Here is a 14477-nt window from a genome sequence, read left to right as displayed (position 1 = left end):
TCCATTATCTCCAATATTCTTGTATTTCTGATTTTTTGTATTCTTGATATACCAGCAGATCTTCTCCAGAAGTCCATTTCAGTTGTTCTGAGCATATTTTCGGATTTTTCTTTAAGTGGCCAAACTTCGCTGCTGTATGTTATAATGCTTTTAACAATGCTGTTATAGATGTTACGTTTATTTTCTTTGGAGATACTTTGGTCCCATAGGATTTTGTTCAATAATGCGATAGTTTTCCTTCCTTGTGTGCACTTTTCTTGGATATTCTTGTCCAACATTCCATCTTGTGTAATTTTAAGACCCAAGTATTTATATTCCTGACAGTGATTAATAGTTATTTCATTTTCCAACGCTAGATCCTGCTGTATACCTCCAACGCACATATATTCCGTTTTCTTGGTATTCACTTCTAAACCCCAGTTCCGGTACTCTTCTATGATTTTTTATGATTTATTAAAATCAAAAATCAAAAAATCATAGAAAAACAAAGCTATAATATACTAAAAAAATCACTTAAATCGGACAACAGGTTTAGGAAATATGAGTAATTAAAAATTGCGTTAATTTTAATGCTTAGTGTATATTGAATAAGCACAAGAAGAAATTAAAGGGCTAAAATAATACAAATAAGAAATGCATTCGACGTAGAAAAGGCTATTTCGTAGCAGGGACAACACAATGAGATGAACGATAAGACAATTTAAGATGATACCTACCTACTTTTTCCATATTCTTCTAAGAAATTGGAATATCGAAAATAAAGAAAGATACTACAGACAAATTGAAAGTTCTTACATTATGAGCTATGGAAATAGGTGAAATGAAAATGTTACTGTAGATGCTGGATAAGAATAGAAGAGACAGGATCAAGAACTACTTGATTAGGGAGAGAACCAGGATACTATAGTCTCTAAAAATATTCAAGAACAAAGACTGAAATGGTTTATCTCAAGTTAAACCTGGAAATAAAAACTATGTGAGATGAACGATAGACCTGTTAGAAGTTGATGGTACAGGATGATAGAGTAGAGGAAAACCTAGGAGAAGATGGAGAGACTGTGTTGCAGATGACTTAAGAGAGAAAGGTTTAGTAGAAGAGGACATGATGAACAGAAATGAATCGCTAAGAAGAGTAAGGAACAACAACCCTTAAATAGGAAAATACTCTGATATTTGTGATACTCTGCAATCTACTTTGGACAATTTTTTTAGCAGTATAGTCCTTATGGTATGAGTCACCTTAAGCGATATTTACAAATGACTGTCGTAAAAATTTTCAAAACATCTAATTACATCTTCAAATCAATCCAGGCATCTGCGCTAATTATTAATGATATTAATAATATTAATGTTTTACCTGTGAGGGACTGCAAGCACTACGAGGTGTCAAACGACATGGAGGCTCGTCTATGGTTGCATATCGTCTCATAGGGAAGCAGCACTGATCTCTGCAGTCTTCCTCCCAGCCGCAGTCGCACTCTTCGCCTTCTTCTACCACGCCGTTTCCACAAATTGCTACCTTTGGCTCTATAAAATTGAATACAAATTATATATTTACTTAAAATACTTTTCTTTTCCCATGAATTCATTTTTATTTTTTTGCTCAAATCAATATTTGATGTTGTACGTATACGATAAAAGTGCAGGCGTAAGAACTTGCAGGGATTGGTTTTATAGAAATTGTTTTTATTCAATATCTCGGCCATTTTCAACTTTTCGACAAAAGGTAACGATTTAAATTGTTGCAATAGGGCTTTTCATTCACAGTCATTTGTTTCGAGCCTCTGTCATATGTCGTATAATCTGTGTATATTAATATTATACACAGCTTATACGACATATGACAAAAGCTCGAAACAAATGACAATCGATGAAAAGCCCTATTGCGATTTCCTATAGAGGAACTGCTCCGAATATGGGCTATGTATTTAATATGGGCCCCCACAAAATCTATGAAACAAGTAGAGCTATATATTAGAAAATGCCCAAATATACTAGAAGGCCCCTCTTTTGTCATATATTTACAGATTCCTCGACCAGTACATATATTGTTGTTACACAGTGTAGACCGTTTGATTTTCACTCTTGAAAAAAATTTATTGGGTAAGTTTATATTACGTGATATTTTTGTTTATTGACATTATTTCGGAATTGATATAATATGCTTGTGTGACAGAAAAAAGGAGGAAAGAGGTTTTAATGTAGATTCTGAACAATAAATAGTTACAAAATCATAAGCTAACATTTTTCTTGGACGTACATATTTTGAAATATGGGCCCCTTGTGTGACGTAAATATGGGCTAGGGGCCCATATTCGGACCGCCTGCATAGATCTAGCGGAACTGATGGAAAAAGCATTTCTAAAATCCCAGACCGCAGAGATAACTAAGAATGGGTTTAAAGTAACAGGAATAGGGCCAATAAATATAACCAGGTGCTGATTTCAGTGCTGAGAAACTTGAATCTGAGAAAACATGTAACTCGACTGAAACTTATTTGAAAGGATTGACAAGTGACCTTGCAAAATCGATTTCTTCAGAAAATATAAGAGTTCGTTCAGAAGATCAATGACCAGGTCATTCTAAAGACCCAGATCGACAATTAAGGAACACAACATTCGTTTTTTCACCTGTCCCATCAGTTACGAAGCGAGCGTCTTTGAAGAAGGAAAACTTCTCATTCTCAAGTTATAACTTCATCTCCGTACAAATCAAGCCTTGAACTATCAATTGAGAATATAAGAAAATCAAAAGAAGAGAAGGGAAAGAGAAAAGTATTTTCAATTGAATTAAAACAAAATGAAAAGATAAAGGAAGGAAAGGGGAAGCGAATAGTTTCTGCTCTAAATCCGAAAGAAAATATACAGAAACCCAAGAGAAAAAACAAAACCAAATTCAGTTCGAATGAAGAAGAGAAAGAGGAATGTTTGCCCGCTGATGAAGACCTTAACATAGCACAGGTAGGACAGTTTTCTCCTGAAAGCAATGGCACCACATGTCTATTTTGTGAAAAACAGTTTTCTGATGATAATATAGGAGTAACATGGGTTCAATTTTTAATGTCCAATCTCTGGGCAGATGAACAGTGTGCCGGAGCTAAAAATACTCCTACGTTTGCGATTTTTGTAGATAATTTTATTTTATTTTTTCAGTGATATGTTTATTATTCCCTAAAGATAAATTGTTGGCCAAGTTCATATTTTTAATGTCAAAAGAAAATTTTGCTAGTTTTTGAATGGGGCCCATATTTCAGACACCCTGGCCTGGTTAGAAAAATATGCCCCACTTCATAATATTACCTATAAAATAAATAAACTTTTTAATAAAAAATACATAGTTAGCAGTTTTTTTTCTAATGTCTTGTAGCATGTATAAATGCCATTTAGACATTATTTTAAAAATATAATAAGCAAGTTTCAATAAAAAAAACAAATGGGGGGCCCATATTCGGACCAGTTCCTCTAATAATTACTTCCTAGCAAATTTTTTCGTGGGGTCTATATTTTCCAAGTTAATGGGAATACTATTTTCCCATTATCCTGAAGAAGGAAAACTTCTCATTCTCAAGTTATAACTTCATCTCCGTACAAATCAAGCCTTGAACTATCAATTGAGAATATAAGAAAATCAAAAGAAGAGAAGGGAAAGAGAAAAGTATTTTCAATTGAATTAAAACAAAATGAAAAGATAAAGGAAGGAAAGGGGAAGCGAATAGTTTCTGCTCTAAATCCGAAAGAAAATATACAGAAACCCAAGAGAAAAAACAAAACCAAATTCAGTTCGAATGAAGAAGAGAAAGAGGAATGTTTGCCCGCTGATGAAGACCTTAACATAGCACAGGTAGGACAGTTTTCTCCTGAAAGCAATGGCACCACATGTCTATTTTGTGAAAAACAGTTTTCTGATGATAATATAGGAGTAACATGGGTTCAATTTTTAATGTCCAATCTCTGGGCAGATGAACAGTGTGCCGGAGCTAAAAATACTCCTACGTTTGCGATTTTTGTAGATAATTTTATTTTATTTTTTCAGTGATATGTTTATTATTCCTTAAAGATAAATTGTTGGCCAAGTTCATATTTTTAATGTCAAAAGAAAATTTTGCTAGTTTTTGAATGGGGCCCATATTTCAGACACCCTGGCCTGGTTAGAAAAATATGCCCCACTTCATAATATTACCTATAAAATAAATAAACTTTTTAATAAAAAATACATAGTTAGCAGTTTTTTTTCTAATGTCTTGTAGCATGTATAAATGCCATTTAGACATTATTTTAAAAATATAATAAGCAAGTTTCAATAAAAAAAACAAATGGGGGGCCCATATTCGGACCAGTTCCTCTAATAATTACTTCCTAGCAAATTTTTTCGTGGGGTCTATATTTTCCAAGTTAATGGGAAAATAGTAGAAAGGGAGAAGGAGCATAATTATTGAATTGAATCTCGTTTATTATTAATTAACTTCACGGCATAAATGTACATAAACAAAAGACATGGAGAGAATTACATTTTAAACAATTTTTCTTTCTTTGGGTTTTTGTGCGACAATAAACATTTAAGGGCCTACGCCTATGACAAGCCTAACGAGACACAAGCGATTCCGAACTTAGGCGCTGATTTCATCAGCAGCAAGCCATACACAAGAACAAACCTAAGACATTAAATATAAATTTTAGCAAAAAAATAAAAGAGATCAAAATTGTATAAAATATAATGCCCCTCATTTTTTTTATATATCATTATGTCGTAAGTTTAATAATAAACGAGATTCAGTTCAATAATTATTATGCTTCCCCCTTCCACTATTTTCCGTCTTAACTCGAAAAATATCGACCCCTCGACAAAAACTGCACAAAAGAAATTGTTCAGTTCCTCCCATTTTTGAATCTCGTTTATTCTTAAATTTACGGCATAATTGTACATAAAAAAATGGAGAGAATAATTATATTTTATACAATTTTGATCTCTTTCATCTTTTTTTAGATTCGTTATTGTTGGCTTGCTGATGAAATCAGAGTCTAAGGTTCGTGATTCGCTTGTAACTCGTTAGGCTTGTCACAGGCGTAGGCCCTTAAATGTTTATTGTAGCACAAAAAAAATCAAAGACAGCAAAATTGTATAAAATGTAATTCTCTGAATTTTTGTTTTTCCTATTCACTTACGAAACTACCCCAAAACATAATATTTTTGAAAATATTGTCTCATATAAAACAACTATCTTCTTTTTCCATATAAAATATATTTAAGACATCTGCATCAAACTCCACGCCCCAAGATGACACTTCCATTGCACTTCGACCTGCAAACTATCGGAAGTTACTTGTAACGACTCACCTGTGAAGCATCCTTTGGGAGATCTCGCCTTGAAGTTTAGCACCGGATTGATACTTTTAAGGCTGCACGGAGAGAAGCGATTATTGTTCTTCTTGTCACCAGATGTCGCTCTCGCGAACATTATGAAGTTGCCGTCCTCGCCGCCAGGGGAGCATTGCTCGGGGTCGTGCTGTAAACGATAATTATGTCTTTAGGGTTTAAATACAAAGTTTAATGGTAAAAAGCAGCAGAAAATATTATATTTTTGGAATTTTCATATAAGAAGCGATCATAAAAACACGACTGAGGACTGTATGTGATGTAACATAATACTCATCCTTCAATAATACAATGAGGGATATAAATATTCAGAATGAAAGGGAGAGAAGAGTACTTTGGAAGTGTGTAAAATAGTGATGTTGATTATAGTTACTTTCGAGTATTCGTCACAAATCGTTACTTTTATATCAGTAATCATTTACAGTATTCGTTACTTTGATTGCTTTTGTATTTGAGGACCGGTAATCATATCGAGAATCGCATTTCTCAGCACATATTTTGTATTAGTATTAGTAGGGTACTTTGATTACTATGATTACTCTTGTATGTGAGTACCGGTAATCATATCGAAAATCGCATTTCTCAGTATTACGTATAAGTATAAGATCCGATATAACAACAAACTTCACCGATCTATTTAATGGATAGAAATTAAATGATATGTAATTGTTCTGTCATTGCTACTCCACAATATCAGTAATCCGCGAAACTCTAGATGACGTACCTTAACAGTAACTGTGGGCACCCAGGTGCTTCGGAGGTCGGTTCTGATTGCATATTCGTGTTCGGTGACCCCAAATACCCCGAAATAAAAAAATCTGGCTCTTAATATACTGATTTTCATAGACGTAACCAGGATGATCCTAAGGGGGGGGTTACAACTACTGGAAGGTCTCTGAGAGATATGGTGTTAAGCGTATAGAGCTCAAAGTCCATCCCAATGGGGGGGGGGTTATAACCCCCAAAACCCCCCTGGTTACGCCTATGCTGATTTTAACATTATACATTTTTCGATGTGTTTTATACACTTTAAAATGTAATAATGCATTTCCACCTATTTTTCTATTATAGACTTTTTTCCAGACGTCATCCTAATCCTAAATACAATGCAAAAAGTTGCAAGTCTCTATTTACCTATTATGTATTGTTATGATCTGCTTCTTATTAATTTTATATTAATTATTATTTATTTGATTAATTATTTTAATTGTCGCAAATCATACATAAAAAATGAATAAACAATCTCAGGGTACCTTTTTATAATATTAAAAAAATTGTCTAAATTATCTTACGTTATACTTATCTTCTCTCGTGGTTTCAGTATCTCTTAGTTGATCCTAATCGGGATAAAATAGGAAAAATAAATAAAGCAAAAATATAAAATAAACATACAGAATTGTCTTTTATTTATCAAAGTCAATACTCTAAAAATCTATCAAATCTAAAACCTGTGGACACAGATGTCCGAATGAAATTTTTACCACTTAAATTTATTCTAGTTAAAAAAAAAACAATTTATCGGTTTGTTTCCGATGATTTTGGTACAACAAATTAAACAAAACCAAATTATGTATTCGCAAGATTAGCTATACTTCCTATTTACTTTTTGAAATATTGGAATTTTAATTCCTACGCTTTTTTCTCAAAATTTAGTTTCCGAACATAAAATTATCTTTCACATAAGTTGACTGACCTTTTGCTTCACTCACTCTGATATCTTCTCGTGACCCAAAACAGCTCTCCCTCGTTGACTATGTTACAGGCTACTCATCAAAGCCCTCTCCGTTCTCCAGCTTCAAAACTATCAGCATACCAGCACCAATTCTCCAACAAGCCAGGCCTCTTTTGACCAGTACTCGATTCAAACAGAACTCCAAAATTCTCTGCTCTCCTTCTCACAATAATAAAGAATCAAAGAGGTATTTCGTCTCAATTTGATTTGTCTCTCGTTCCACTTTTCAGCACTATTCTCCACTATCAAACAACCACCGGTACTTGCTAACTACCTATCCACGAAAAACGTCGAACTGCTCCTCAGCGATGCCAATAACATACTGCCTTCTTTTTCAAACTCACTCAATCATTCCAACCACTTTTCCCCTTCCAAATTGCCAAGAATCAGAAACATTTCTCTTTTCCATTCGATAAACAAACAGTCATTCTTTCAAAATTATTCCGACCATCTTAATTACTTTCGGGGAAACTCTACAACATTTACTCGGGGTGAAACAAAGATATTAAAATTCCAAACTTTTTTTTAAACCATTTTTCTAGAAAATGATAATTACCTCTACCTGTGGATTTTATAGTTCCCGTAATAAACAATCTTTTTCCATTTTAAATCTAAATACATCGTCCTTTTCACTTTAATTATTCACAAAAGTCTTTAATGGTTCATCGGAAAGCTCATTAAAAAAGAAATCCACTTACATCCAAACTAAATTCTAATAAATATTTACAGATCAATATACAGGGTGTGTCAAATTTATGTGCCCGCGTTATTTAAAAAAAAATTTAATTTAATTTTCATTTTGCCTTTGATTGATAACTTGAAAACACAATACACAATCAAAGTAACATCGTTACAATCAAAGTAACGATTTGCCTCTCTGCATAGTAATCGTTACTTACGGTATTCGTAAGTAACGAGTACTTTGTAACGAATAGTTACTTTTTCAACATCACTAGTGTAAAATATTTAATTCCGTGCTGAGCTCTTTCGTCTTATACAGCCATTTTCAGAGCTATGGCCAATAATTTCAAAATACCACCATGAAGAGAGAGAGGGATCCCATGTAAGATTGAAAATATCTTTCTTATGCAGTTTTTATTGATTGTAAAACTTTGTTTGACGTTTGGAAAAATCTTGTTGTCGGTTGTCGAATCAATAAAAAAACTGCTCAAGAAAAAGTTTTGTTCAATCTTACATGGGATCTGCCTCTCTTCATAGAGAACAGGTGAATCTGTCAGATCCACCTGTTCAGTAGTTGCCATCTAACATTCCTAATGTAAAGATATATCATCTGTTTAGTAACCCACGTGATGGGGGAGTCATGCGGTGACTAAGGGCTATATAACAATGTTCATTTAACACATTTTTATGTCATTTAAAATGTTTATACCGAAGTATTTTGGTGGCGCAGTATGTGATTATTTTTTTAGCACTGATGATGATATTTTTATAACAAAAACGTTCTGTGATTTGACGTAGCCCTTGAACGGATTTAATAAAATTATATACCTTTTCTAAAGGATTTTTTCAACAAAAATTTTTTTGTACTTAAATTACTCACCCTCTATGGCTCAGTGGTAAAAGACCCTACCTTTGGATCCAAGGGTTGCTAGTTTGAATCTCAGCTTTGTAGAAAATTTTTCATTTATTCAAAATTAATAAAGGAAATAGTTTCTATCCTTGTGGGATCGGTACTCACCGAAAGGACCGCAGACGATCGGACAAAATTAGCGGCTCTTTGTAAAGACAATGAAGTTGACTTTACTTAGTAACAAGACATTTATTCAACACACACTACACATTACACTAGATATCTAATTACCATGCTAATGGCCATTTGTTGTCGAATTTTATTGTCGAAAAAAAAAATTAAATGACTGTGTTAAAGTACATAATATATTATTGTGTTTTCAATTTTATCAATCAAAGGCAAAATAAAATTTAAATTAAATTTTTTTTAAATAACGCGGGCACATAAATTTGATACACCCTGTATATTGATCTGTAAATATTTATTAGAATTTAGTTTGGATGTAAGTGGTTTTCTCTTTTAATGAGTTTTCCGATGAACCATTAAAGACTTTTGTGAATAATTAAAGTGAAAAGGACGATGTATTTAGGTTTAAAATGGAAAAAGATTGTTTACTACGGAAACTATGGAATCCACAGCTAGATGTAATTATCATTTTCGAGAAAACTGGTTTTAAAAGAAAGTTTGGAATTTTAATATTTTTGTTTCAACACGAGTAAATGTTGTATAGTTCCCCGAAACTAATTAGGATGGTCGGAATAATTTTGAAAAAGACTGTTTGTTTGTCGAATGGAAAAGATTGTTTATGATTCTTGGCAAGTTGGAAGGGGAAAAGTGGTTTGAATGATTGAGAGAGTTTGAAAAAGAAGTCATTATGTTTTTGGCATCGCTGAGAAGCAGTTCGACGTTTTCGTGAATAGATAGTTAGCAAGTACCAGTAGTTGTTTGATAGTGGAGAATAGTGCTGAAAAGTGGAACGAGAGACAGATCAAATTGAGACGAAATACCTCTTTGATTCTGTATTATTGTGAGAAGGAAAGCAGAGAATTTTTGGAGTTTTGTTTGAATCGAGTACGTGTCAAAAGAGGCCCGGCTTGTTGGAGAATTGGTGCTGGTATGCTGATAGTTTTGAAGCTGGAGAACGGAGAAGGCTTTGATGAGTAGCCTTTAACATAGTCAACGAGGGAGAGCTGTTTTTGGGTCACGAGAAGACATCAGAGTGATTGAAGCAAAAGGTAAGTCAACTTATGTGAAAGATATTTTTATGTTCGTAAACTAAAATTTTGAGTAAAAAAGTGTAGGAATTAAAATTCCAATATTTCAGAAAGTAAATAGGGAGTATAGCTAATCTTGCAAATACATAATTTGGTTTTGTTTATTTTGTTGTACCAAAGTCATCGGGAACAAACCGATAAATATTTTTTTAACTAGAATAAATTTAAATGGTAGAAATTTCATTCGGACATCTGTGTCCACAGGTTTTAGATTTGATAGATTTTAGAGGATCGATTTTGATAAATAAAAGACAATTCTGTATGTTTATTTTATATTTTGCTGTATTTCTTTTCCCTATTTTATCCCGATTAGGATCAACTAAGAGATACTGGGGATAACCAGACTCATGAGCTGAAGAGAAGAATCGGTCTTGGGTGGGCAGCATTTGGAAAACTGAGAGAAACTTTTAAAAGTGAGTTACCCACATGTCTAAAGAGAAAGGTATTCGATCAGTGCGTCATCCCAGTCTTGACGTACGGATCAGAAACACTTACCTTAACTAAAGCCTCGGCTACCAAACTAAGAGTCACGCAGAGAAGAATGGAGCGGTCAATGTTAGGAATAACTCTGCGAGACAAAATCAGAAACGAAGAAATCAGGAGAAGAACAAAGGTGACTGACGTCATCGAGAGGATAGCCAGGTTGAAGTGGAGATGGGCAGGACACGTAGCCAGAATGACAGATGGGCGATGGACGAAGAGGTTATTGGAATGGAGGCCAAGAGAAGACAAGAGAAGCGTCGGTCGACCGCCTACAAGATGGACTGACGACTTAAGAAAGGTAAATAAAAACTGGATGAGGGCGGCGCAGGATAGATGGGGTTGGAAACGAGGGGAGGAGGCCTATGTTCAGCAGTGGACTTTTGAGGCTGGATGATGATGAAGAGATACTGAACCCACGAGAGAAGATAAGTATAACGTACGATAATTTAGACATTTTCTTGATATTATAAAAAGGCACCGTGAGATTTTTTTATGCGATTTGCGACAATTAAATAATTAATCAAATAAATAATAATTAATATAAAATTAATAAGAAGCAGATCATAACAATATGTACCGTTTCCACTCCCCTCATCCCGAAGTGGTGCTCATAATAGAAACGAAAATAGAAAAAGAGTATACATAATCGCGTTTTGTTTCCATCAAAATTTAAGTAGAGTTACAAATGGGCACATAATGAGCTATTATTTTTCCACTGTTTCTCATTAGGAGTTCCCGTCGGGAATTTAAATGGCGACGAAATGGAAAAACAGCATTCGAGGAAGATGAAAAACGATTCTACCGGATATTTTTAGACTTTTCGCACTCGTTTTTTATGCTTAACCCAAATGGAAAAATAAATTGGGATATTGACTTTTCCTCCTGTAGTTGTATATTTTTTGAAGTTATACTTCTTTACCGGCGATAGAGGGTGATTTTTTTATATGTTAAAACCTATCAGCCCAGCGCATGCGCATTATAACTTTGTTCTGATTGGATGTTCAAATGACATGTCAAAAATTATCCGATATGGCAGCTGTGGTTTGGAGGTAAAGGTAAAGGTAAACAAATGTATAATATATTAGTTTTATTGTTATGAGGACAGAAACAAAAAAGTTTATAATATTGTAGTGACTTTTAAATAGTTTTTAAAAGCAACAGGTACGTAATAATTGTTAATGTATCATGGGTATAAACCTACCTATTTGATCTGCCAAAATACATAGTATGTAATACTTTTATTTATATAATTTGATTACCATCAAAATTTCTATCAATATTCACCTAATATATTGTTTTTTTACTCCATGTTTTGTTGTATTTTTTCAATTCTAAATCATTTCAATTCAAAATTAAAATAATTTGATCAATTTTCAAAATATCAAAATATCACAAGTTTAATCCGTTTAGTTAGTCGATCTTCGTAAATAATGACACATAGTGTTCGTGGCTAAGCGGAGAAGGCGAATGAATTCCAATACCAACCGCTCTTATCAGCGCTGGTTCGAGTCCCAATAGAAACTTTCTTTTTTGTTTTTTTTAATACATTTTATGATTGTAAGTATATTTATTATATAATTGTATTTTCAGAAAATACGTATTTAGTTAAAAAAATTTTCGACAGTTAATGTTCAGACATCATTTGTGGCTTGTTTAATGTGTTTGTGTGTGTTTTATTCTTTTATTATTTTAATTTTTGGCACTGTTCTAATAAAAATGTTTGAGAAGTAGTAAGTATAAATTAGTTTAATATTTAAAAAAAATATAAATAAAAAGTATATTAATTTCGTTTAAATCATATAATAGAAGTATAACTTCTTACGTGCGTACAAAGTACACACACATTCTTTTTTTTGTTTGTAGATGTATTCTCTACATCATTGCATCAATGTTGCGGGATGAACATACAGAGTGCGGCGTTAGTGAGAGTAAGTTCCATTACTAGTCCAAGTAATGAAGCTTAAAATAGGACAAAACCTCGCAATTTTTACAGAATAGATCGATTTGCTTGAAAATTTGAGAATATGTAGTAGATAGTCCAAGGATCAAAATCTATATGAGGCCGAAAGGCGCTTTTACCATGGGGGTGGTTGCCACCCCATCTCGGGGGTGGAAATTTTTTATTTTATTTTGACCTCAAAAGTTGGTAAAAACATTCATTCTAAGCAAAAAACGTTCCAAACATTTTTTTGATAAAATTAATAGTTTTCGATTTATTCGGTATCGAACGTGTTAGTTTTATATCGACAAAATCAATGTTTTTAATCAGTCTTCTGCTAATAACTCAAAAAGTTTTCGTTTTATGAAAACAACTTTGCTTAACAAAAATGTACCTTTTGAAAAAATAAACAAAATTGTTTTTTTTTATTTTCTTTGAGGGACCAATAGTAATCGAGCTACACTTTATTATATATTAGCTCTTCTTCGTCAAATGCTAAATATTGTAGTTTTAAAGTCAAAAGACGGGAAAACTATGCATTTTTCGAGGATAACTTGTTGAAACTAATTTAAAGCAAATAAAAATAGCTATCAATAGAAATAAAAAAAGTATCTAGCTTAAAAATTAAGGGAGTTATTATGAAAAGAATGTCAGTTCCTATTTTTTTCAGCGAAAAAGTGATCGAAAACTTCCCCCTATTTACCACTCTAATTAAAATTAGTCGTTGACCTTATTTTAGTCTTCTATATTTATGTATTATTAATAGGTTCTAGAGGTTTGAGCGGCTTAGAATGATTATTTAAAAAAAAATGCAGTTAAAAGCGAATAAAGAATTTTTGTAGTTTGGTAAAAAATGCTTTTTTTTCAGGAAAGATTAGCATCAGAGATACCAAAAAATTGTGTCAATATAAAATTGTAGCTTATTTAATTCCCAAGAAAGTGGTTAGTAAAAATTGTTTCTATGACAAAAACTAAGTGAGCTATTGATAATTAAAACTTGTAATAACATGCAAAAACCACCTTTGCCAACCCTTTTACAGTCACCTCTTTTTGCGACTTTAAAAAGGATTTAGTATTAATAGCCTCATAGATCTTGTAGACTCCTACAAAATTATTTTTTAAGAAACTTTCTAGGATAAAAAATAAAAAAGTTACGGTTAAAAAATCAATATATATTTTTGAAAAAAAAAAGGATAAATCCAATTGGAATGTTAATAATGTAAGTTAGCGATATTTTTAGTCATTGACCTTATTCATACTTTTTTACTTATGTATTAGTAATAGATTCCAGAAGTCTGACTGGCTTAGAATGATCAGTTTTAAAAACACTGAAGTTCAAAACGAATAACGAATTTTTGTAGTTTGGTAAAAAATGCCATTTTCTTCAGAATAGAAAGATTAGCATCAGAGATACGAAAAAATGTTTAAATTTGAAATTGTAGGTTATTTAAATTCCAACAACTTGGTTTGAAAAAAATTTTTCTAAGGCAAAAAATTGAGTAAATCGTAAATGAGTATAATATCGAAAAACATTGATTTTTTCGATATAAAACTAACACTTTCGATAGCGAATAAATCGAAAAATATTAATTTTATCAAAAAACTGTATAGAACATTTTTTTGCTTAAAATGAATGTTTTTATCAACTATTGCGGTCAAAATATAATAAAAAATTTCCACCCCCAAGGTGGGGTGGCAACCACCCTTATGGTAAAAGCGCCTTTCGGCATGATATAGATTTTGATCCTTGGACTATCCACTACTTATTCTCAAATTTTCAAGCAAATCGACCCATTCTGTAAAAGTTGCGAGCTGAAAAGCTTCGGTTCCTGGACTATACTCATTTTTGACGTAAGAGATACGGAAAAAAATTATTTAGATATAAGTTGGGGCCAATTACTAACAAATTACAAACCTTTATAAATAAATCGCTGAGAAAATTCCTGAAAATATACTGGCCGGATAAAATAACAAACATAGATCTGTGGAGAAAAACAAAACAAGAGAAAATAACAGTCACGATGAAAAGAAGGAAATGGAAATGGATTGGACATACTCTAAGGAAGGACCGAAATAATATAACCAGACAAGCACACCAGAGAAGACCCGAAAATAGCTGGAGAAGAACTCTAATAAGAAATTATG

At 32.7% G+C, this 14477-nt stretch overlaps 1 protein-coding gene across 1 annotated transcript in view; it reads right to left on the bottom strand.

Moving 5' to 3' along the window:
• LOC114328012 (disintegrin and metalloproteinase domain-containing protein 10-like) overlaps positions 1-14477 on the bottom strand; it is a gene marked incomplete in the record, with an annotated part of 957890 nt that overhangs the window by 26870 nt on the left and 916543 nt on the right. Inside the window, 2 exon segments of the mRNA XM_050649896.1 lie at positions 1358-1527; positions 5335-5503. Of these exon segments, the coding sequence (XP_050505853.1) occupies positions 1358-1527; positions 5335-5503 (339 nt within the window).

This window comes from Diabrotica virgifera, chromosome 1 (genome assembly GCF_917563875.1).
Source record: "Diabrotica virgifera virgifera chromosome 1, PGI_DIABVI_V3a".
NCBI classification, from domain to species: domain Eukaryota; kingdom Metazoa; phylum Arthropoda; class Insecta; order Coleoptera; family Chrysomelidae; genus Diabrotica; species Diabrotica virgifera.
The sequence above is the reverse complement of the archived record's forward strand: the minus strand, read 5'-3'. Positions and strand labels throughout refer to the sequence as shown.